General features: G+C 40.2%; 2 protein-coding genes across 5 annotated transcripts in view; both read right to left on the bottom strand.

The window, feature by feature from the left end:
- ACTL6A (actin like 6A) overlaps positions 1-8,205 on the bottom strand; it is a 33,278-nt gene extending 25,073 nt beyond the window's left edge. For all 3 annotated transcript variants that reach the window (XM_024563804.4, XM_045198287.3, XM_045198291.2), the window contains exon 1: positions 8,007-8,205. In XM_024563804.4, the coding sequence (XP_024419572.1) occupies positions 8,007-8,031 (25 nt within the window). In that variant the 5' untranslated portion in view covers positions 8,032-8,205. The remainder of the gene's footprint in view (positions 1-8,006) is intronic.
- A 4,871-nt stretch (positions 8,206-13,076) lies between these two features.
- Positions 13,077-26,196, bottom strand: part of LOC112307698 (actin-like protein 6A) — a 28,032-nt gene continuing 14,912 nt past the window's right edge. Inside the window, exons 6-14 of one of the 2 annotated variants that reach the window (XM_024563790.3) lie at positions 25,856-25,950; positions 25,451-25,557; positions 24,990-25,079; positions 23,104-23,165; positions 22,125-22,239; positions 21,895-21,975; positions 20,390-20,485; positions 14,956-15,042; positions 13,077-13,552 (exon numbers count right to left, since the gene is read on the bottom strand). In XM_024563790.3, coding sequence (XP_024419558.2) covers positions 13,472-13,552; positions 14,956-15,042; positions 20,390-20,485; positions 21,895-21,975; positions 22,125-22,239; positions 23,104-23,165; positions 24,990-25,079; positions 25,451-25,557; positions 25,856-25,950 — 814 coding nt within the window. In that variant the 3' untranslated portion in view covers positions 13,077-13,471. The remainder of the gene's footprint in view (positions 13,553-14,955; positions 15,043-20,389; positions 20,486-21,894; positions 21,976-22,124; positions 22,240-23,103; positions 23,166-24,989; positions 25,080-25,450; positions 25,558-25,855; positions 25,951-26,196) is intronic. The other variant, XM_045198276.2, reaches the window with a different exon arrangement.

Here is a 26,196-nt window from a genome sequence, read left to right as displayed (position 1 = left end):
CCCCGAGCTGGAGCCCTGGGTTGCGCGGTCTGCTCGCTGCCCGCAGTTCCTCCCGTTTATCTGTGGGCGAATGTGGTGCCGCGGGGTGCTACCTGCCACTCTGCCTGCCCCACTCTCCGCCACTCTGAGTCCAGCCCTCTGGGTTTATCTGTGCAAATGTGGGGCCGCAGGGTCTGCTAGTGCTCGGACTGCCTGCACCATTTGTCCCACACTCCGCCAGTCTCAGTCCCGCCACGGCCACGCGAGTCCTCTCCACCCCGGTGCCGTCTCCGCCCCTCCTACCAGTCTGGATGAATGTTTATTTTCTATTTCCTTGGTGTCGGTCCCCCTTGCTGTTCGATTCTCTTAGTTCTGGTTGTGCGAGGAGGCGCAGTGTGTCTACCTACGCCGCCATCTTGGTTCCGCTCCCAGTACCCTAGGACTTATAATATCAGAGATCTGTCAGCACCCTGTGAATTGAAGGAATGGAGAAGAAACTTAAGTCCAGAACCCAGAGAGTTGTGTGTTTGGAGGGCTACCTGACAGGAGCTGTGACCTTCACTTAAGGGGTGGCTGACCCCTAGAGGAAGAAACCAGGCTAATAAACATGCCAACCTCTCTATCGTTCCTCCCCACGGGCTAGGGTGTTCTTATAATATCTCATCCAAACTGTGCTACTTCCAAATGTGAAAGGGGTCCATATTAATAATTGTACCAGGACAAGGGACACAAAGCAGGAAGTATAGTTACCTACCATTAGCCTCCCGGATATCAAGGGAGCCCACTGATGTAATCTACATGGGTCAGTGTTCAAGGGCACAGAGAGGGTGGAAATGTGTGGTGGGAGGATGTAGAGGGGCAAAGGGAAAATTTCTAGTATACTTTGGTATGAATTTTTTGTGTATTAGGGAAATAATATTCCATTCCATTAGAGAATAAACTCAGCAAAATCCTAAGAAGGGTACCTGAAGAATAAGAATTTATGGTATAGTAATACGAGCCAAGGAAAAATCATTAAAAAGAAGGTATCGAACTTTACACATTTTAAAGATTTTTTTAGGAAAAAAGGGATTTTTATGAAAGAACGTTTAATGCTGAGGGAAAAAGCTAGTCAAATTCAAAGAACAGCCTGTAATTATACTTTAAAAGTACTTCAACCCAAACGGTATAGTTTCTAAGAAGAAGCATTTGGATTTTCCAGGCACTGATATTTTTAAAGAAGGAATTCTTTCAATCATTAAAAATAATAAAGCAATAGTATTTACTCCCAATAAATTTGCAAAAATTGATAAGTCTGATAAGACCATGTGTTGTCAAAAATGTAGGGAAAGAAGGGCTTTTATACATTTGCTAGTAAAAACTGTAAACTGGAAAAACACTATGGGCAATTCACTTGTATCTAAAATTGAAAATGCCCATACATAGAAATTACACAGTATCTTCTAGAAAGCAGCTCTCGCACATGGATTATAAGAGTATACTGACCATAATGTTCACCAGGTATGTAACTGTGGGTGATTTACTAACCTCACTGCCTCAGGTTCCTATCTCAAAGGATGGTATAATGATTAAATGTGTTAAATGTTTTAACATATGTAAGTACTCAGAACAGTATCTGCACATAACAAGCACTGTCAGTGGTAGGTGCTATGACAATTAGTATTGTCACACTGCTTGACATGGGAAAAGAAATTATCTAGTGGTCTCGCAGCAGGGAAACAAATAAACTACAGTTTATTCATATATTGAAATACCATACACCAGTCAAAGGAGTGCTCTAGACCTACATGTATCAACATGGAAAAATCTCAAAAGAATAATTTTAAAAAGTTAGTATATACATGTATATATAAACACAAATATTATGATACTATTTAATTCGCTATGGATATGTACACACTTAGTAAAAGTATAAAAACATGATGCATGGGGTCTGCAAATGTTTCATAGTTCTAGGAGAAAGAGGGGAGGATCTATATTAATAACATTTTATTTCTTAAAATATCTGAGGTAAATGTGACAAAAATTACATCTATTTAATCTAAGTAATAAGTACAGAAGTATCACAAACTTACATATATTTTTATTTTTTAGTATGTTGAGCTATTTCAAAAATTTTATTTTATTTTTTTATTGTTGTTCAAGTATCAAAACATTTTAAAATAAAATTTAGAATGAAGAAAATCAATTACTACACTTCAGATACTCACTGTTTATTTTTAAAATTTTTTTTAGATTTTACTTATTTATTTTGAGAAAGAGAGGAAGGGAGAGAGAGGAAGAGAAACATCTATGTAAGGGAAATACATTAATTGGTTGCCTCTCACATGCTCCCAACTGGGGACCTGACCCACAACCCAGGCACATGCACCAACTGGGAATCGAACCTGCAACCTTTTGGTATACAGGCCAGTCCTCACTCCACTGAGCCACACCAGCCTGGGCAAGATATGCACTGTTTAGAGAAGGTATCTTTACAGAATAATGATCTCCTTTTCATGTAAAAATACTGAACTATTTTTATTTAATTTGAAAGGAAATTGCTATATTTCCCAATGTAATTAACCTTCTCTATACAATTCTCAGGTCACAACAATTTTGTCTGAAACTAGGAGCCTACAAAAGCAGAACACTGCATTTTTTTCACCATAGCATGGAAATTCAAGTAAAAGTAGTAATTATAGTTTACCAACAAACATGTATTAGTAACCTTTAGCACTCTGATTAACCAGAATGCCTGGTAAAGAAATATCCTAACTATATTAATTAATGGCCTGCTTAGCCAAAAATGTAAACTCCTTTTCTCAAGGATCAATCTTTCACTCGGCAACAGTCTCTTCACATTTTCTGTGTCATGGACCCCTTTGACGATGTTCTAGACTGATTTGTTCCACCTAAAATTCATATGAATTCATATGAAGCCTTAACCCCTGGTACCTCAGAATGTGACTATAATTGGATATAAGGTCTTTCAAGGTGTGATTAAATTAAAATGAGGTCATTAGGGTGGGCTCTAATCCAATATGATTGGTGTCCATCCTTATATGAAGAGGACATTAAGGCACAGAAATTACAGAGGAAAGACCATTTGCAAAGGGAAAGAGACAATCATTTAAGTCAAGGAGAAAGACCTCCAAACTATAACCCTGCAGACAGCCTGACCTCAGATTCCTAGCCTCCGGAACTGTAAGAAAATTACTTTCTGTTGTTTAAGCCACTCAGTCTTGGTATTTTGTTATGGCATCCCTAGCAAACCAATACAGATAGTTTAGGAAACTTATGAATCCCTTCTTAGACTGTCTCAAAATAGATTATAAAATAAACTAATTACAATAAAATTTAATTCTATCCATGGAATCCTAGGGAATAGGAACTGGGTTAGGAGCCCTTTCCTTAATTTACCCTTTCTCAGGTAATCTGCTCCACTCCTACAGTCTCAACTTCTACCTAAATACTAATTATTCCAATACCAAACCTTTTTCAAGCCTTCACCTTCATCTAGATCCACGTCATGAGCTTCTCACTGTATATTAACATCAATTCCACCTGATGTCCCATGGATACCTCAAATTCAACATATCTGAAGCATTGTCTTCTCCATCCTAACCTCATAGAAGCATTGCTTATCACAAAAACCTCTGAATTTTTTCAGAATCATGAATACTGTCATACTTCTTACCCTTTGTCAATTTCTGCCAAATATTTGTTAAATACTTCTCAAATTCCTTCCTTATTAATACCATTGCCCCTGCTTTGAGTCAAGTTCTTACTGCACCAGGGAATTACTACAGTTCAGTACAGGTATTATACTCTATCTCTTCACCTTCTCAATCTTCCTTTTAAACTGCTGCACTGTGATATTTCAAAATTATAACTGAACAAAAATCCTTCAATGAAAAGGGGAAACTCATTCAGTAGTTTCTCATCATCTACAAGATAAAATTCAAATCAGTCTCACCTCCCACCTCACACACTAGCATAACTGCTAATAGGTAGTCCCTAAAGACACCATGTAATCTCAGCTCACTCAGCTAACTTTCGCATATGCTGTCCCTCTCCACTCCTCTTCCATCAAACACGTAACCTTTCTTGTAAAGTTCCCTGACTACCCACACTGAGTTGGTAAGTTTGTTACCTTTGTACCTTCTATATATTGTCATTAGTGAACATACTTCACTGAATGAGTTACCTTTTCTTACCAATTTAAGATGCTAGAAACTATAAGATGCACCATTATTTCACGCACCACTAAGAAAAAAAACATGCTGCCAATTAAACTCTGTCATACCATCAATATAAAGAAATATTCCGCTCTTGAAGTATGGTGGGAAAATGTACAAAAAATAAATGAAATATGGTGTCTATCTACTTGACCAATTCACCTACAAGACTGACAGCTTTCTTTTTTAAGATTTTATTTATTTTCAGAGAAGGAGGAAGGGAGGGAGAAAGAGAGGAGAGAAACATCAATGTATGGTTGCCTCTGGCATGCCCCCAACTGGAAACCTAGCCTGTAACCCAAGCATGTGACCTGAGTGGGAATCGAACCTTTGGTTCACAAGCTGGGACTCAATCCACTGAGCCACACCAGCCAGGGCAGAGATTGACGGCTTCTTAAAGTCAGAGGCACATAGCAAGCACTCAATTTTTTTTGTTGTTAAACCAAAAAATCTAACACATCAGTGTTTTTTTCTGTTTTAATTAGTATGGTCTCCTGGACGTAGTTGAATTTTGAGTAAGACGCTTGATTCTTTGAATTTTGTACCTGCTTAGTTTCCCATTTTTCCTGTACCTTGTTTTGTAAAAATCAAGCACCAAGAAATCTGAAATAGGAGGGTGGCAAAGGGAAGGAGAGGGCTCAAAAGCAAAATCTCGGAAGTCTGGATATTTAACAACTAGGATGCATTCTAATGGTTAAAAACCCTCAAGGGTCTGATCCCTTTTCCACTAAAAATGTTTCTGTTAACCATGTTTTTGAAGACTTTTATGTTTTTCCTCACAGTAAAATGGCTTCCAAATTTAAGAGAGATGATTTCTCTGACAAAGCATAAAGCAATGATGGCAATCTTCTGGTCTTAAAACATTCCAATAGGATACGGAATGACTTTAAGTGGAGGTAGAGATGCTGGTTTTTGTGTGTATATGTGTTTTTCTTTGTTTTTTTGTATGGACAAAGGTGACCCAACTCATGGGGAAGATGATTTTGGGAAAGTTTAAAGGACAGAGACTTAGGAGTGCAGAAGTGATTAAACTAACAATTTTGGCTGGTAGTATACTGTTTATTTTTATTATGCTAAGGAGTTTTAAGTAGAGCAAGTACCATTAAAGATGTCTGCGAGAACAATGAGTAGGCCCAGAAACCAGTTAGAGTATAGAAATCTGGATAAATTATGCATTGTGCCTAAAGCTAAAGATCAATGTCTAATCTGGTCAGAAGTTATAACTGAAAAAAAAGAGGTTGTGACTTAAAATTTAAGTTACAAAGACCTTTTTATAAGCACATGAGTTAAAAATACACTCTAATAGGTTAATTACAAAAAATTTAGGTGGGAGGTTTGGTTGCTTTTCATAGCAAACCCTTTGGAAAATGTGACCCACTATATAGCTCAAACACAAAATCATATATACTTAATTTTGTGAGGTTTTGAAAATACTTTTTATGTGAAACAAGCATAAAAAGTGAAATGAAAACAGCAAATGAAAAACAAGATGTTTATTCTGAATATTCTAAATACACAAATATGTGGTTATATGTTTGAAAAATGATTTATGGAAAAACAATCAAAACCTCTTTTTTGAACAGTAAAGGTTTTTACTGAAATGCCTTTTCTTCATCCCAGAGATTCTTGCTCCCCATTTACTAGGAAGTTATGTAACTCTGGGCTGGTTACTTAAGCTTTTTGTACCTCATTTTCTTCAGTAAAATGGGGATAGTAGTACCATCTCCTATGGCTGTTATAGATTAACTGAGTTAGGAAGGTATTAAATGCAACGAATGAGAAGCATCTGGAACAGGTCTTGGTACAGTATACACTCAATAAATGTCAGCTGTTGACATTACTGTATCCATTTCTACCTTACTCATATTAATCGATTCCTTGTAAGGAAATGCTCAATGGACAGCCTCTAGATCCCTGGGTCAGTGAACCTAAAGGTCAAAATAGAGTCAACAGCCTCCAGGACACAAAGGCACACAGATCCAGTTTTTCTGTCAAGACCGCATCTTCAGGCAGGGGAGAGGTAAATCATGAAGAGCCATCTGCTTGGCTTTCTCCAAAGTAAAATGGGAGACTGCTGACATTCACATTTGAGAGATCAAAACCAAGAACGTAAACAGGGAAGGAGGGAGTGAGGATCAGCGTATCACCTCCGAAGAGACTCAAGCTACTCTCAAGAAACTAACAACTTTGAAAACATTATTTTTATCCCCTGCCAACAAAATGCCATCCTCTTCAGAGACAGCATCCTTACTAGACACAATTAGAAAGAGCAACACTTTGGTTCTGGCTCCTTGTTCTCCAATTCATCAAACAGAAACACAGAACAATCACACACGCCTGTGTTCCCTTTAGGTATCCTGCAAAAATGAAGGCTCTGACTCAGCAGATCCACAGTGGGGCTTGAGAGTCTGCACTTCTCAAAAGCTGGCAGGTGATGCTGAACTGTTGCTCCAAGGACCACACTTTGAGAGCAAGTGCAGCATTATCTCATTTAATCGTCACAACCACCCCACTGGCCAGTGTGCGGGAGGAACAAACTTTCCCCCACCCTAACGGTTCTTTGGGCTGGTCTAATGATCAAGTAGACAGGACACAGATTAGCAGGAGAAAATTTAATAGTTTAATACAAGGATATGTATGGGAACCCTGCAGACACGAGAGTCAGAGACCCCCACATGCACCAGGGGTTCAGAGACGGAAGGGTGTGTCTAGGTCTGCCAGACATTCTGAGCTGGGGCTGCGATAATGTACCCTGGGGGCTTTTAAGGGTCATTGCAGGATGACAACAAGAGCAGGTGTATAGTAAATAAAAGTCTGCTGTGCCAACCAAAAAGGTGGGTCGAGAAGAGATTATTGCTGACAATCTCTTATTGTGGCCAAGGTCCCTCATTCAAGTTCTTCTGAGTAGTTAAAGGGAGAGGGAAACGTTTCTCTTGAGCCCGAAGCTAAAATTAGCTCGAAATAAGCCGCATACTACTGAGCCACGTCTCGGGGTGTCTGGCTCTGAGCCCCCACACTAGGAACTATCACTTCACAGCCCAGGAGCCTGAGTTGGTGAAAGTGAACTCGGCTGCCCAAGGCCAAAGCGCCAGAGGAGTGGACAGGCTGGCGTTACAACTCAGGTCCCTGGAACTCCCTGGCTCCGTATCTTTCTTCCACACCGCAGCCTGCCCAAGGAAAGCGTCCGCAAATTACAGGCGTTCCTGAATTAGTCCCGAGCATCGCCACGCAGGAGTAATCTGGAGAACCCACGGTCAGCAGACAGGCGGGAGTTGCTGAAGGGTGCGCGGCAGCGCGAGCGCCGAGCGCGGACGGGAGTGCCGGTCCCGAGTGGCCGCCACGCTGGCCACTGGCCATCCCATCAACCTCCCGCGCTCGCTGTGCCATCTGCCGGACGATGCGGAAACCCTGCGTCCACGCTCGCAAACCGCAGGGAACTCCCAAGTTTAAACTCGCGCGCACACCCCGATCAGCCGAGGTCTGGAGACGCTGGAAAGAGGCGGCCCTGCAGCTGGTCACTGCGGCGGGGCTGGAGGGAGCTTCGCTCCCGCCGCGGCACCGGCGCGCGTTCCCCAAACGCGCTCTTCTAGCGCCGAAGCTGCAAGGGGCCGCAGGCGGCAGCGACTCCGGGAGCCAGAGGCGCTCAGCACGCCGGGTGGGCGCCCGGGGCCCACAGAGCGCGGGGCGGGGTGGCGGGAGGCCAGTGTTGGGGAGACCGGAGTGGGGCTGCCATGGAGGGGAGGGGTGAGAAGGGCGGGCAGGGGGCGGCGGGTACAAACCCCACACTGAAACGGCGCGCTCACTCACCTCCCCCGTACACGCCACCGCTCATGGCTGCTTGTGGGCGTGGCTCCTACGCTGAAGGCTACCGGGCAACGTGACGGCAACAACGGCGACTGCTAGTCCCGACAAGCGGTAGCCTCTGACCCCCCCGAACTTCCACCGTCACCCCCTCAAGCAACAAAGCGGTGCCCCCGTACCCGGTGCGCAGACACACTTGCTGCCCTCTCCTTGCAGCCAATCACGAGAGGTCCGGCTATTCTTTAGCCAATCATAACCGGGTTCTGGGGCATCCTGCGGCGGTACTGTCATGTTAGCCAATGGAAGACAGCCATCGGGGCGGGGCGAGGGAATAGCGAGAAAAGGAGGGAAGGAATTGGACCTCGGAACTGAAGGGGTCGGAGCTATCCGAGTAGGCGGGGGATTGCGGCGGTGGTAGCGTGAGTAGGTGGAGGGAAAGTGGTGGGGGGAACCTAGAGGACTGCTGCTGGGCGCAGAGAAAGCTTGGGAATTCGCAAAAACCAGGTGAACTTCTGGAAACGGCCTGGAGATTGGGAGAAAATGTTTCCAGGCTTGATTCCCGGCTTTGGTGTGTAGGGAATGCAGACTATTTTTCCCCTCCTCACAAAAATCATTTTCAACTCACCTTTGTACGTTGGGGTAAGGGAATCAGTAAATCAAGTATTATCCCAATCAAATTTAGGTAGCACTTTAAAAATTATTTTTCAAAGTGTTATCAATCTCTTTTCTCATGTGAGACAGGTATAGAACAATGTAATCAGTCCTCATCCAAGCAAGTACCTGATCCTAAATACATTCCAACTGTCTATTCTTCCTAGTCCCCTCGTTCTGCCAGCCCAGTCTGCATCGCTATTGTTTCTTCCCTTGATTACTGCAACATCTAGCTTGGCCGCATCGCAGGCAGCTTGATCTCTGAAAATCCAGTTGTGTCACACAAGTCCAACTCAAGCCCTCGAAACAAACAACAAAAAAACAAGTGAAAGAAAAGAAGAAGACCCTCAAGATCTGTTGTAAATCCTTGTAGTTGATAACAGTTCTTAACTGGATTTGTCTTGAGTCTAGACGTACCGGGACTTGAAGAACAATTGAACAAAGCTCCTATTAGTCTTAGTACCAGCAGTGTGGCAGAAAGTGATTGATAGGGTGGGGGACAAGATGAGTGAAAAAACACTTTCCTACTCACCTGACAGTATAATCATCATATATCTGACCATTTACATGGAAACCACCACTAACCCAATGAGATAATACAGAAGACAGCCCAGAGCAAAATTCAACAAGCTTTCTGTTTTTCTATGGCCTGTGAGCTAAGAATGACTTCCATTTCTCTTATGGTTTTAAAAAATACTTTTAATCATATTTTGTGTCATGCAAAAAGTATATGAAATTCACATTTCAGTGACCATAAACTAAGTTTCATCGAACATACCAGCTTATTCACTTTTGAGGGAGGACCCTAAAAACCCCACAATTTATTTATAAAAAATTGTATATTCTTACTTGTTTAAACTTCAGTCACCTTCAAAGTATTCTCCATTAGATGGAATACACCTATGGAGACTTTTTCCCCACTGCTCAAAACAGTTTTTGAATTCATCAATTTTGATGCTTTTCAGGGCTTCTGCTGTTTTTTGTTTCACCTCTTCCACAAGGGCAAATGTTTGCTTTTGAGGACTTATTTCATGCAGGGAAACAACATCACACCAGCGAACTTTCAGTTTGTGGCACGATGCCCAGTGCATCAAGCCATACCAGTCAGGGTGGCGTTTATTCTTTTTAATGCAGCTGTTGATAGGATTGTTTTCTTAATTCCTCCTTCTGATTCTTCATTATTAGTGTATAGGACTGTGGTGGGATTTTGTATATTGATTTTGTATTCTGCTACTTTACTGAATTCTTTTGTTAATTCTATTAACTTCTGGTGGATTCTTTAGGGTTTTTCTATGGATAGTATGTCATCTGCAAATACTGAGTTTTACTTCTTGGTTTCTAATTTGAGTGCCTTTTATTCTTTTCATTGTGATTGCTATGGCTATGACTTCCATTACTATATTGAATAACAACAATGAAAGTGGGCATCTTTCTGGGGTGGGGTGGAGGGATGGGGAGAAAAGGCATACAACTGTAATTGAATAACAATAAAAATTTTTAAAAAATATTAAAAAAAAGAAAGAAAGCGAGCATCTTTGTCTTGTTCTTGATCTTAAAGGAAAAGCTTTTAGCTTTTCACCATGGAGTATGATGTTAGCTGTGGGCTTGTCATTTATAGCCTTTGTCAAGCTGAGGTAAGTTCTTTCTATACCCACTTTAAGAGTTTTTACCATAAATGGACTATTGATTTTGTCTAATGCTTTCCTGCATCTGTTGAGATAATCATATGATTTTTATCCTTGGTATTATTAATATGATGAATCACATTGTTTTGTGAATATGGAATACAGTAAATATCTATTTTTTCAATGCTCACTGGAGGGCATTTACTAATTCTTTACATTTATTGATTAGAGAGAGCGAAACATTGATGTGAGAGAGAAATATTGATTGGTTGTCTCCCATTCATGCCCTGACCAGGATCAAACTCTCAACCTAAGTATGTGCCCTGACCGGGAATTGAACCTGCAACCATTTGGTGTACAGAATGAGGTTCCAACAACTGAGCCATATGGCTAGGGCTAAATGGTAGCTTTGCTGGGTGGAGTAATCTTGGCTGTAGGTCCTTGCTTTTCATCACTTTGAATATTTCTTGCCAATCCATTCTGGCCTGCAAAGCTTCTCTTAAGAAATCAAATGACAGTCTTATGTGAGCCCCCTCTTAGGTAACTAACTGCTTTTCTCTTACTACTTTTAAACTTGTATTTTAATTATGATGTGTCTTGGGGTGGGCCTCTTTGGGTTCATCTTGTTTGGGACTCTCGGTGCTTCCTGGACTTGAATGTGTATTTCCTTCTTCAAGTTGGGGAAGTTTTCTGTCATTATTTTTTCAAGTAGGTTTTCAATTTCTTGCTCTCTCTCTTCTTCCTGTACCCCTATAATGTGAATATTGGTACTCTTGAAGTTGTCCCAGAGACTTCTTATGCTATCCTATTTTTTTAGTCTTTTCTCTTTTTACTGTTCTGGTGTTTTTCTGCTTCCTAACATTCCAGATCGCTGATTTGATTTTTGGCTTCATCTTCTCTACTGTTGATTTTATGTAGATTATTCATTTCAGTTCGTATATTGTTTGTTTCTGACTTACCCTTTTTTATGCTGTTGATGTTTTCACTAAGTGCTTTGAGCATCCTTATAATCAGTGTTTTGAATTCGCCATCTAGTAGATTGCTTGTCTCCCTTTTGTTTAGTTCTTATTCTGGAGTTCTGTTCTGTTCTTTCATTTGGAATGTTTTGTTTCCTCATTTTAGCAGCCTCCTGGTATTTGTTTCTATGTATCAGAGCTGCTACATCTCCCAAGCTTGGGGTAGTAGGTATTATATAGGGCAGTGGCACAGCCTCCCCTTTCACTCAAGATGGGCCCTTGAGGTTTTCCCTCTGTGTGGGCTGTGTACACCCTCCTCTTATAGTAGAGCCTTGATTGGTGTTGGCAGGTCAATGGGAGGGATTTAACCAGGCCAATCAGCTGCAAGGACTGGCTATAACCACTGACCTCTGATCAGCTATGCCCAAGGTCCTCCCCACAGAGCAAGACTTACTTCAGTAGGGCTTTGATACCCACAGAGTCTGCCCCTCAAGTATGTGGAAATGGTTGTGTGGCAGTGCTTCCAAGGGGTATGAAGCTGTCCACTGGGTGTGCTGGCCCTGGGGCCTCATGGGATGTGCAGGCCAAGTCAGCCACTGCCTGTGTTTTGTCCAGGGTCACCTGACATAAGCTACAGAATGATGTGCTGGAGTTGGAGGTGCTCAGACCAGGCACTACTGTGAACCAAAGCCAGCTGCTACTAGTGCCAGGGCCAGAGCCACTTAGCAAGAGGTACAGGGCATGCCAAAGCCAGATGCTGCTTGTTTGATTTTAGGAAAGTCTGAAGTATGAGCCAAGACAGGCCATTCCTATGGAAAAGCCATAGGAAACAGCTTGGGTAGGCCAGAAAGTTGGGTGGGGCAGGGCCACAGGAAATACCAGGGCTAGGCAAATAGTGTGAACCAGGTTGATGGAGTTGAAGATATGGTGACCACCTGCCAGCTCTGTGGGGGGGAGGACTCATCAAAGGAACAATAACCTCTGCCAGCACTTCTATCTGGGATATAAAAGTAGAAAGATAGATCATTCTTTTACAGGCTCACAAGATCTGTTCCATCTTTCCAGTCGGAATACAAAAAATTGGTGCAAGGTGACACAGATACTTTTGATTTCACATTTATCTTTGACTTGTACATTTACAGTGATAATTTCAGTTTAATAATATACGTGACACACCTAATACAGAGCCTGGCATGATTCAGGCCTTTAAGTTATTGATTTCAACATATTTTGATTATATTGTATAACAAATAAATAGTTTTGTATACAAATTGCAGTTATGATTTTATTATTCTAGACTAAGATGTGAGAAACAAGCCTATATCCAAGCAAGAGAGAAGCAAATCTTCAGAAAAAGTTTCCAATATTTCTGAAGCTGAGAAGTCAAGTTTTGTTTAAGATGTTAGAAGTCTTAATTTACCATTTTGTTTTTCTTAAATAAACAGTCTGTTTATGAATGTACCTATATGGGAAGTGCTTTGTAAAGAAATTGTGTTTCTAGTCAACTACCAACCATTTTAAGTGTTAATATGGCATGCTGACTTGGAAGTGGTCATGCTTGTAATAAATTTTTAAAAATCAGGTATAAAGTTCAGGTTAAATTCCCATTTTATAAATGATGACATCTAAGCAGACTTCAATATCACCTGTTTCTCTGAGTGTGAAAGTAGTATTAACTGCTATAGGAAAGGCAATCTGGTAACGTTCTGACTACTACTGATAATAGGATATTAGGTGGTATGGATACTACTGTTAATAAATAGCGAGTACTTTCACTGAAAATACTGATAGATACACTTAGTATTTAAAGTAGCAAGTCACAAGACAACAACAGTCCAAAGACATATTTCTTAATGACTAGGAACTTTTATTTAAATTTGCAAGCGAAAGGTAAAAAGCATAGGCAATAAATTTTATTTGTCAATAAAAGGTAGTTCTACCAATCCACTGGTAACTAATATACTAAGCAGAGTTGGAAAGCATTTGACTGAAAGCAAAATATTTAGAAAAAATAGACATTTATACAAAATTATAAAATGCTTGTAGTAAGAATAAGTGCATTCCAAGGAAAGCACAACTTATTTTAATTTTTAGAGCCAGTTAAAACCTTGAAAAATTTAAGTGGAAATCGAAATATGCAAAATGTATAAATATTCTACAAAAGATGGTCATTTTTTCCTGAGTGTACTAAAGCTATGAAACGTAAGGAGACAGGAAGGTGGAGCAGTGGGAACACTTTTCAAGGGCATTTCCTTTCTACACACTGCTTCCCTCCTTCTTCATATTCTTGTTTGGAAATCCACATCTGTTGAAAGGTGCCCTATAAAATGAAAAGAAAAATTATATATCTTTATTTTCACAATTCCTGATCTTTGAAGAACTCTTAAACCTCCTCCCCACAAATAGTATTCCATTACTCTCTTCTTATTTCTGCTCTCCTCTGGAACACCCACAGCACTACTGAGGGTTAGAAAGGATATTAAATACCTGTTACACCTTCATGAGGACAGAAAAAGGCTGTGAAAGAAAGATGGAGGGTTCAGCTATGATGGGGCTTGGTGCCAATCTAAGGTGGCAATATAAACTGTTGGAAGGCTTGGACCTAGTACAGAACTGAAGAGATATTCTAGGACTTGATTAATGCTAACATTTAGAACTGAAAAGTACTCATCAGAACTAGAATAAAATTTTGCAAGTACATATACAGTATTACACTAGCACTTTACCAAATAAACATAGAAAAGAAAGGAGGAAAGTGGCCAGAGGAGGAAGGAATCTGAGCTACATTAATAAAAAAACATGTAAGTAGGAATAACCCATTCCCTATGATTAACTGTGTTCAAACAAATTCATACATGGTATCTTGTTTTGATCAAAGATCTGCTAAGAACTGACTCATGTGGCTCAGTTGGTTGGGCTCCATCCCACAAAGCTAAAAGTCACCATGGGGCACATGCCTGGGTTGTAGGCTTGCTCCCTGGGTGGGGTATGTGCGCGAGACGCAACCAACTGATGTTTCTCTCCCTCTCTTCCCCTCTCTCTAAACATAAATCAAATCTTTAAAAAAAAAAAAAAAAGATCTGCAAAAACATTGGAAATAGGTAAGAAATACATACACGGTCAGTTCCAAACATTTAATTGCTTAAGATGTATAGTGTAAGTACTTGGTGACATTTACTTCGGTTGCTCTGAGGAGAAGGGAACATTCTCCAATATAGGGTGCAGAGGAGTACAAGGACTTTTTCTTCTGATTCAAGGCAGGAGCCAGTCTGAGCAACATGAAAACCCATGACTACACCATTTGCCCCAAGAACCAATTCCTGACTTCCTCTACCTCACCAACAGGCCAGGGCACACCTAGAACCTGAGAAGGAATGTTTCATTTTAAATATGCTGCACTAAGTCCTGACCAGTGCCAATGAGGGTATTATTGGAAGGGGCATGAATAAGTTAATAGATTCCCACCTGCCTGAGAGTGGAAACTTGAACTTAGGCTGACAAATATCCACTAATAAGGCAACAAAGCATTTTGTTGGATTAGAACATGTAAAACTGGTTCTATTAGGTCTTCCACTCACTGGATAGTTATAAAATGCAAAGGTACATGGTGTATTACCGTCGTTTTTAGCCTTTTTACTAGAGTTAGTATTTTCAGTGGTACATTTAGGTGAAATCATTCAGTAGGAATTGTTAATGATTTCTCAAAGTACTTTCTCTACGCACCAGAGAAGCTAGAATGGAGCCACCAATCCATGAACTGAACCTCCGTTCCACTGTCGTATTATTTGCAATCAGTTTCAACCGCATGCTCTAAAATTGAGAGGGACCAGTAAGTATTATTAGTTACAACAGATAACTCACATTACAACAGGTAACTCACATTAGGAAATTCAGCTCGGAGGACTTCTGAACGACTGGTTGAAACACTGACTATACATGGTTTTTTTTGTAAAAGCTAGGCTTATAGTACACATAGATGAGAGCACTGCATAGAAAGATTATTACAAAGTGCTTTAACTATGGCTTTTAATGTGTAACATTTAATAAGAAAATAAATTATATAAACCTTAGACAACCGCATGGTAAAGAGTATGGCATTTACCTTTCATATCCTATAACCAACGGCAGACATAATTAACACTACTATATATAAATCAGGTACAGTGCTAGGTGCATCATACATTACTTCACTTCTTCCAACAATTATCCCAACCTGCAGCCCCCTTCAGTAGTCCTCCTCAATCTTCTCTCCACGGCCTTTTTGGGCTTCATGCTATCCTGTCCCTCCCTATCATAGTTTACTCCTCCACACCTCCCACTGTCTACTGTCTCCCACTTAGAAAACAACGTGCAGACATCAGAACCAGGTAAGTTTTTATTCATACTGCCTTCCCTCCTGATTACAATTCCTGTTTTGTAGTCACAGTCTCTTGATAAACATTGTTTTTGGCCTCAGTGCTGTCCCTCTCATTTCCTGCATCAAGAGGTTTTTTCCCTGGACCTAGAAAATTGCTCCTGGGGATAGGTCTCAAATTGTTGATACTTTTATTATTCTAAATATGAACACATCGTGTGAGTCTGTTTTTACAGTGAAATAAATGTGTGGCAGGGTGAACTATATCGTATGGTGGGGGTTGCTGGGGACAGGAGGGATGAAAATGGTTTTTGTAGGTGGGGAACAGGTTGATACCTATTAAAATGGAATTTTCCCCTTTTATTTCATTAATCTTTAATTGCCTCCTAATGAATAAGAATAGTATCTAATTGCTCTGGATAGCCCACGTCTAAAAGCACTATTCTGGGACTTTGTGAAAAATAATGATTATATCTATAATCAGACTGTACCTCCAAGAATGGTGTAAATAGGGGCGGGAGTCAATTTTGTGCCTCTATCAACACTTAAATAACACAATACAAAAATTTGGCACATGTAAAATACTTCTTTAGGTAAGAAACCAAAATACTATGAAATATACAAATACTGTTAGAGTCTATGCAACACCTAATAAGTTTTTTTAAAACAACATTAGTTTAGAATAACTTACAAGAAACTATGTGATAGAAGTTCAAAAATCTAAAGGTTAGACTGCTGTGTTATCAATGAACGATGTAAACTACCTTCTCCCCAAACCAGGCTCTTCTATTCTTTTAAACGTTATCCCAGTGCACACAATGATCAGTGATCTTTTTATACTTAAAAAATACATATCTTTTTCCCTGGCCAGGTGGCTCGGTTGGTTGGAGCATTGTTCCTTACACCAAAATTTGCAGGTTCAATTCCTGCTTGGGCACGTGCCTAGATTGAGGGTTTGATCTCTAGTCTGGGAGCATTCAGGAGGCAATGAATCAATGTTTCTCTCTCTCTCCCTTTCTCACTCTCTCTAAAATCAATTAAGATTTTATTACACTGGACTTCTGGTCAAGATGGCGGCACAGGTAAACATGGTTTGCCTCTTCACATAATCACAGCAAAATTACAACTAAACTATAGAAAAACTATCACTCAGAGCCATCAGAAATCCCGTTTAATGGAAGTTCAACAACTTCAGAATTAAAGAAACCACATCCATCCAGACTGGTAGGAGGGGCGAAGATGTGGAATGGGCTTGTACCATATCCATATGTGATGGGTAAAAATTCAGGAAGGATACTTGGGAGTGGAGAGTCCCAGCCCCACACCAGGCCACCGAGCCCAGGGTTCCAGTGCCAGGAAGATAAGTCCCCATAACCTCTGGCTGCAAAAACCAGTGGGAATTGAGTTGGTGGAAGAAACTGCTAGAGTCTCAAGCAGTTCCTCTTAATGAACTCACACACAGACTTACTCAGACTCATTCCCTCTGAGCTCTATGACCAGGGTAGCAGCTTGAAAGGTACCCGAAGCACACAGGAACTGAAGCCATCAAGGCAAGAGCTGGGGGACAGCTTTCTCCCAGACAGAAAGGCAGACAGGGACCATTGTCCCTCTTCTGTAGCTTCCCCACAGAACCACAGAGCCTGCAGGTGGGTGCCATTTGAGATTCCATCAACCTGGCTAACACTGTTTGCCCTGCCCTAGAGATCCCTGAGGCTCCGTCCACCCAACCTGCGGGCCAACCCAAGCTGTTAACACTGGTTTTTTCCATATGAATGGCTGGTCTTGGCTCATGCTTCACAATTTCCTAAATCCTCTCAAACAAACAGCTGGACTCACTGAGCCCCCAGCCCTTGTACCTCTTGCTAAGTGGCTCTAGGCCTGGCACTAGCAGCACCCAGCCTAGGTTCACAGCTTGGCTTCACGTACAACTTCCAAGCCCAGCACAAATTGCTTTATAGCTCAGGAAGGGTGGCCCTGAGCCGAACATAGGTGGGAGCTGACCTTGGCCTGCACCACCCGGGAAACTCCAGAGCCTACAGACTCAGTGGATATCTACAGACCATGTTGGAGCACCACCACCCTGCCCCTGCACACCTGATTTTCCATGGAGGGCAGAGGTTCTATGGTCATAGCCAGTCCTTGAAGCTGACTGGTCTAGGTAAATCCCTCCTACTGACCTGCCAACAGCAATCAAGGTCCGTCTATAGGAGGGTGTACTCAGCCCACATGAAGGGCGCACCTTGAGTACCCAGCTTGGGTGATAGGGGAGGCTGTGCCATTAGACCCCACAGGATAACTACTACAGGGTAACTACTACATCAGGCTATGCAACCAAGACAGGGAGTCACAGCAGCTCTACCTAATACATAGAAACAAACACAGGAAGACTACCAAATGAGGAGACAAAAAAAACTCCAGAAAAAAAACTAAACTAAATGGAGATAATGTATTAGGTGCAGAGTTCAAAATACTGGTTATATGGATGCTCAGTGAACTTAGTGAGAACCTGAACAGCATGAAAAAGATATAATCAGAAATGAAGGATACACTAATTGAAATAAAAAAAAATTTACAGGGAACCAACAGTGGAGTTCATGAAGCCAAGAATCAAATCAATGATTTGGAACATAAGGAAGCAAAAAACAACCAATCAGAACAAGAACACGAAAAAATACAAAAACACGGGGATACTGTAAGGAGCCTCTGGGACCACTTCAAGCATTTCAACATTCACATGATAGCAGAGCAAGAGGGAGAAGAGAAAGAGCAAGAAATTGGACCTATTTGAAAATAATAATGAAAGAAAATTTCTTCAAACTTGGTGAAGAAAACAGACATACAATTCCAGGAAGCACAGAGAGTCCCAAACAAGATGGACACAAAGAGGCCTACTTCAAGACTCATCATAATTAAAATGCCAAAGGTTAAAGAGAAAGAATCTTAAAAGCAGTAAGAGCAAAGCAGTTAGTTACTTACAGGGGAGTTCCCATAAGACTATGAGCTGATTTCTCCAAAGAAACTTTGCAGGCTAGAAGGGATTGGAAAGAAATATTCAAAGTGATGAAAAGCTGGGACCTACAGCCAGAATGGCTCTACCCAGCAAACCTACCATTTAGATATGACGGTCAGATACAGAGCTTCCCAGACAAGAAAAAACTAAAGGAGTTCATTATCATCAAACCATTATTATATGAAATGTTAAAGGGACTTATTTAATAAAAAAGTTGCGAGATGGGAGGGAACTTTTGAGGGGGATATGAGGAAAAAGGGGGAAGAGGTGAGGGGATTAAGAAGTACAAATAGGCAGCTACACAATTACTACGGGCACATAGTGTACAGTATAGGGAATGGAGTAGCCAAAGAACTTATACACATGACCCATGGACATGAACAAGAGGGTACGGATTGCCTGAAAGAGTTGGGAGTGCTGGGTGGAAGGGGCTTAGGGGGAAAAACTGGACAACAATAATAGCATAATCAATAAAGTATAATTTAATAAAATAGAAACAATTAAAACCAATCCTCAGGTGACTATTAATTTCTTTTTTTTTGACAAAAGGGAAGGGAGGGAGAAAGGAAGGGAGAGAAACATCGATGTGAGAAACTTCAATTGGTTATCTTCTATAAACGCCTCAGCAGTGACCAAACCTACCACCTAGGCATGTGCCCTACCAGGAACAGAACCAGTGACCTTTCGCTTTGCCGAAACAGCTGAGCCACACAGTCAGGGTACACAGTAATCTTTTTAGGGCATGGTTACATATGTGTGAAGGGTTCTGAGTCCCCCAAAGAGATAAATTGGAGTTCTAATCCTTGATACCTGTGAATGTGATCTAATTTAGAAATAGGGTCTATGCAAATGCAATTAAGAAATATTAGAGGAGTGCGCACCCTTAATGCAGTATGACTAGTGTTCTTTTAAGAAAAGGACAGACCCACAAGGGGATATTCCTATATGACGTCAGAGATGGACACTGAAGTGTAGCTGCAACCCCGGAAACAACAAGGATCGGTGGCAAACCCTTGATGCCAGGGAGGGTGAAGGAAGGATTCTCTTCTGTAGTTTTCAGAGAAAGCGTGGCTCTGCTATACAAAATACCAGACTTCTAGCTTCCAGAACTGAGAGAGAATACATTACTGTTGTTGTAAGCCACCCGCTCTGTGGTACTTCCATACAACAGATCTAGGAACTAACATACCATCCATCTAACAAATCACATCACTCTCCCCCCTTCTGCATGGATGACAAGCTGACTACTTTGAGATACTGGAATAGATCTTCTTCCCTTCTTATTGTGCACGTGGGGTTTCCCTCCGCCTAGAAGTTCCTTCATAAATTACCAACCACTTAACTCCTATTCAAAAAGTTTCTTCCCCAAGCTTTCCTCTGATACTCCCAGGGAGTTAAATGCTTGCTCCTCAGTGTTCCCAAGAGCGCCTGGTTCATGACTACTGAACCACTTAGCACATTACAGTCATCATTTTTACCATGTCTATTCATTCTTGCAGGCTGAGCACTTAGTGGGCAGGGACTATGTTTAAATCTCCAGTGCCTAGCAGACTATAGATACTTAAGTACAGAATCAATGAACAAAATGAGATTCAAATAGTAACAAGAGTAACTAATACACACCATCTAGGAAAATTTGGTTAATAATGGATATTAACTTTATTGAAATAATACTGTTCCAGGCACACAAAATATCATCAATTGACTGAAAAACAAGCCTTCTCTATAAAATTATAGCAGTGGCCAGGATGCCTGTAACTGAAGAATACCACTAAAGAACACACAAAACTTACCGGGGGCGTTTTCTGAGACAGCTCTCTATTCAGCCTGTCAGTGAAGCTCTGTATGAGCGTGTTTCCTCCCGCCACTATCACACTGCCATAGAGACCCTCGGATGCAAACAAAAGTAAGGCAGTTCCAAGTGTTTCCAACAGTTTTCAAACACAGCTCCAAATAAGACCATGTCTGCCACTACAATGTCCCTTTCTTTTTAAGTTGTTATACTTCTATACAGACCTAGTACTTAATCCCGTGGTCCCCGGTACTGGCTGCACATTCCACCCACTTAGTCAGGTTTTAAAACACCAGTGACTGGGGCAGGGGCAGTTCAGTAAAACCTCTGGGCATGGGGCTTTGAGTTGGTTGTTTACAACTCTCCAGGTGATGGTAATATGCATTAAGGTTTAAGGACCACTAATTTAAAGCAATTATTCTAAAATCCATCATAATTTTTTGGCAGATAGCTGCCAATATTTAATTAGAGGCGTATTTTATAATGCCTTCAGCTTAAAATGCTCCTCTGGAAGTTCTCGTATTTAAAAGTAGAAGTGTGATTCTTTAATGATTGTGGTGGGCAAAGCACACTGTCTGACGATAATCCCGGGAAATTACTGCTATCTTTCTCTTCTACGGGTGTGCTCCAAACCACATGGAGAACCTTTACAACATCCCATGCTGAGGTCTCTCCAGGTAAAAATAAATTCCTACTTACAGGGCGGACATTTACCTCTAATCTGCAAGAATGTATCAGAAAGTTAGATGTCAGCCTGCTTTTTTTCGTGGGCAAATTCTTATTACAAAATTTTTTTCTAAATGCCTAAATCATCTCACTTTTGAAAGAAAATGGAATACAAAAGAGTCTCCTCTGCAATCAACGTAGTTAAAAGAGTTTCACTAAAAAGAGAAAGCTATCACTCTCTTATAGTAAGTGTACTTCAATTGCCTTTCCCCAAAAGTGGCCTTGACTTTGCACTAAAAGATTCCACACTTTTACCCCTATTGTCCTAGAAACAGCACATGCCCGCTAGGTGACTAGCTGAAACAAAGAACATTTTTTTCATAGCACCCAAAGTCTTTTTTAACAACATGGTTTCTAAATCCACGCTTGGCATTTGCTGTAAGCAACAGAATTAACTCAAAGACAATAGAGGCAATATATTGGCTACAAACTAAAACCAGTGTTTTAATTTGAAATAATCAATCTAGTGATCAGTATGGTGTTATAATATGGAGTAAGTGTTTAAAACTTGAAAAAGCAGAACATTATCAAATTAAGGATATTATTTAAACTACATTCCTTATAAAAGTGACATAATTTAAACCACACCCTATTAAAAAATAAAAGGATAACTGTACTAGAGTTTTACATTTTTTTACTCTAGTACTTCATACTTTCCTATTTTCTGTTATAAAATGGACTTCAAAATCCACAGCCAAGATGCCAACTTAAATAATGATCTGGGGTTATTTCGGTGCCCTAAAATATACCTTCACACAATAAACAGGAGACTGGACTTACGGGTCTGATATCAATATCGCACATTCCAACACTGGTAGTGACGACGTGACTGACTCCCAGCATTGTATTTCCTGATAATCCCTGCAACAAAGCACCATGAGTGGTGACACAGAGAACTTCAAACAACAGAGCGCGTCTGAAAATGTTCAGTATTATCTAGGTTTTATAATTATACAAGATCTCTAGGTATACAGGAAAAGCCAGGCTAATTATGAAATAAACTTTCATACCTTTACATTGGAAGGGTCAAATAATCCTTCCGGAATCTTTAACCGCTCTGCTCCAAAATCACAGTTGTAGCCATTGGGGAATTCATAATGAACTGTTGGCATCTGCGCAGCTACTCTGAAAACATTAGACTTTATTAAAGAAAAGATAAAAACATGAAAGACAAATACCGTATGATCTCACCTATAAGTGGAACCTAATCAACAAAACAAACAAGCAAGCAAAATAGAACCGGAGATGTGGAAATACAGAACAAACTGAGCCCTGGCTGGTGTGGCTCAATGGATTGAGCATCAGCCTGCAAACCAAAGGGTTGCCAGTTGGATCCCCAGTCAGGATGCCTGGGTTGTGGACCAAGTCCCTAATAGGGGGCGTGTGAGAGGCAACCACACATTGATGTGTCTCTCCCTCTCTTTCTCCCTCCCTTCCCCTCTATCTAAAAATAAATATTTTTAAAAAGTTCTAAAAAGAAAAAAGAAATAAAAAGCTGACAGTGACTGGAGAGGGAGGGGCATAATGGGGAAAGAAGGAGAAGGGTCAAGTTGAAAAATAAGAACAAAGGACCCATGGACAAAGACAAGGGGGGAGGCAGGGAAGGAGTTTTGAATGTGGGAGAGGAGTGGTGGGCAGGACAGGGGAGAGTAATGAGGGAAAAATGGGGACAACTGTAACTAAACAATAAAAATCTTTTCTAAAAAAAGACAAAAACAATCCTCTTCAAAAATTATATACTAAGGAATCAATGTACATGAAAGCAGAGTGAGAATAACTATATTCTTTTCAAATGTTATTCCATTTGCTTGACATAACTTTTTACCTTTTGACCAGTTAAGCATATTCTGATTTTTTTTTTTTTTTTTTTTTTTTTACCTAAATCAATTCCTTTCCTCATTTAGGAAGTATACAGTTTTCTAAAAGATTAGTAGGAAGGTTTTTATGACCTATTAAATTATATCTTGTAAACAAAATAAGAAAACATACTGTTCATCGTAAGTTGAATCTGATACTTGCAGTACTGAAGCTTGAAAATCCTGGATAACACACTGTGGATAAAAACAAGAAAGTTAAAGAAACAAGGTTATTGAGATTTACCCTTGCAATCTATACCTCTGTAACATTATCTCCAAAATACTTTTCTTAAGTACTCACCCTGGGTGGTTAAGTTCTTTCAATGGTGTAAATCTATCCAGCAAGGACTTTTGAGTATTAAAGAAACCCAATTGTATGCATTTCAATTAGAAGCTAAAATTCAGAACAGTCAATTCACAACAGTTGTGGAACAGTGACGTGATAAAAACAACTGGGAACCCTTATACCACAGTCTTGCATAACAAGACCAGTTTCAAACACTGTTTATACCATAAAAATATACTGAGACTTATAAGCAAGATTTCATTAGCTAAATATAGTAAAATCATGCATATACATGCATTTGATGTAATTTTTAATGACTGCATTAGTGTAAAACAATTAAAATTTTTCTCTGAAATACAAATGATCTCTTGGCTTAAAGGATGTATCTTGTCTAATATCCTGGTAAGTTTACTAACAATCTTTACAAGTCTTCCTTGTACTGAACACCCACAAAAATTATCTGTATTTAAGAATAAAAACATTTAGAGAGAATAGATATATCCTGCTTTTATATCCTTTTACTGTGAGAAATAAATGTGTATCTGTGCTGTGAGTGTTTGTTTTACTAACATCTCCCCATCAGCCAGGAAATCATATATTCAGGAACGTGCCCTGGCTGGTATAACTCAGTGGATTGAGCATCTGCCTGCAAACCAAAAGGCCCTGGTTTGATTCCCAGCCAGTGGGCCCAGTACCCAGTTGGAGGTGTACCAGAGGCAACCAATCAATGTTTCTCTCATACATCAATGTTTTTCTCCCTCTTTCTCCCTCCCTTCCCCTCACTCTAAAAATAAATTTAAAAATAAAAAAATGGAGTTTTACTAAAAATAATCTCTCATTGGCTCCTTGCTATCAACAGTAACAATTTTTTTCATACCTGGTTGAATGTAGGAAAGAGAATATAACTGAGTCATATCAGCAGGTTACTACACTTGAAAACCATTTTCTCCACCAAAAAATATCTAGAATAGCATAATGCTTGTTTTTTTCCCCTCAAACCAAAGTTTCTTCCAAGTCTCACCACAGTAATCCACATGAATATATAGTTTGTTGACATACTGGATTGGGCAAAAAGTTGGTTCTGTTTTTTCTGTAAGATGACTCTAGTAGAGCTTAGTTGTCTTTAACTTCATTCAAAACAATTTTGTTAGGTTGAATTGTGAAACCTGTCTTATCAGCATGCATTTAAAAAAACTTACTAAAATTGGTGAATGTTTGTGTAGTCATTTTAATATTGAAGATGGAAGAAAAATATGCAACATTTTTGGCATATTATGCTTATTATTTTAAGAAAGGTAAAAATGCAACTGAAAGAAAAAGATTTGTGCAGTGTATGGAAGAAGGTGCTGTGACTGATTGAACATGTTAAAAGTGGTTTGAGAAGTTTCATGCTGGAGATTTCTCTCTGGACAATGCTCCAGGGTCAGGTAGACGAGATGAAATTGATAGCAATCCAATCAAGACACTGATTGAGAATAATCAATGTTATACCATGTGGGAGCTAGCCAACATACTCAAATATCCATATCAATAAAGTTATGGGTGAAAATGAACTTTTTGGCCAACCTAATATGTATTTGGTAAGTATGAAATGCAACCAACCGCCCCCTAAAGCTATTAATTCTGTTTGTAGAATATCATTAAAAATGTAAAGTTTGAAAACTATGGTCATATTGTATTCTAAGACTTACAGACTATATAGCTCTTTCATAAAGAGGATAATGGTTACTTACGTTACACATATAATTGTGCCAAGATCTTGTAACCTGCGGCAACTTCTCTTTTTTTTTCCAGTTTGCTGAAGACCCTTCACGCACAGGTTCCTGAGTACCAAGAGCATAAGCTAGGATAACAGAGCTCACAATATGAGGTGAAGAGGTACAGATAAATTCCAAAAAGAAAATTCAGGGAAAATATAAAAAAAAAATTATAGTAAAAATGTAACAGGCCTGGCTGGTGTGGCTCAGTGGGTTGAGTACAGTGCCGGCCTGTGAACCAAAGGGTCGCCGGTTTGATTCCAGGTCAGGGCACATGCCTGGGTTGCAGGCCAGGTCCCCAGTAGGGGGCATGCGAGAGACAACCACACATTGATGTTTCTTTCCCTCTCAATCTCCCTCCCTTTCCCTCCCTATAAATAAATAAAATCTTCAAATATATATATATATAAACAAAAAATTCAGTAGTCATCACTTACTTTTGATGCAATCATATATGGAGGAATAAGGTCTATATTCATCTCCTGGAAGAGTTCTCTGCATTGCATAGTAATAAAGTCTCCAGCAAGGGGGGATTTCACAATACCTATGAAACAGAGTACACAAGGCTAAGACAGCATTAAGTTCAAACTCCTTGGGACAAATGTCCTCTGTGGGTTTATGTTTCAGTAATTCTTTTCAAGGAGAATTAACAGAGCTATCCCTCAAAGCATGCGTGAAGCTATGCATCAGTTTCAAATACACATTATACATCACATTTTTTAAAAATACTCTTTAAAAAAGACATGATTTGGAACTTGGTATGCTTTGACAGCCCCGTTTCATTGTCTGTGTCTTCTGCATAGCTAACACAGTCTCGGAGCCCGCTGGTCAAGTACACGTACCTTGCTGAAGGACGTAGCCGTCGTGGACTGGAATTGCAGTGGTATGAGTGGCTCCACTGTCCAAAATGAGCCCAGTAGAGCGCCCATTAGCAAATCTAGTTTAAAGCATTAAGGACAAATAAGAATTAAGGCTCCTCAACATAATGTTTATTATAAAGGGAAGGTTTTATTAAGGCATTTGTAAATAGAGACATTATGGTTTGAAATGTGTGAAAGTAAATCTGGGGCTTAAAATTGGCATCAAATAATGCCTCTGGACTAAAAACAAATGACAACATGCAGGACTTCCAGACCGGTGGTGTGAAGAACCTGGGGAACCTTCTTTCCCACAGAGTCATCTG

The sequence above is a fragment of the Desmodus rotundus genome, chromosome 2 (genome assembly GCF_022682495.2).
Source record: "Desmodus rotundus isolate HL8 chromosome 2, HLdesRot8A.1, whole genome shotgun sequence".
Lineage (NCBI taxonomy): Eukaryota > Metazoa > Chordata > Mammalia > Chiroptera > Phyllostomidae > Desmodus > Desmodus rotundus.
This window is presented reverse-complemented; position numbering and strand designations above follow the sequence as displayed.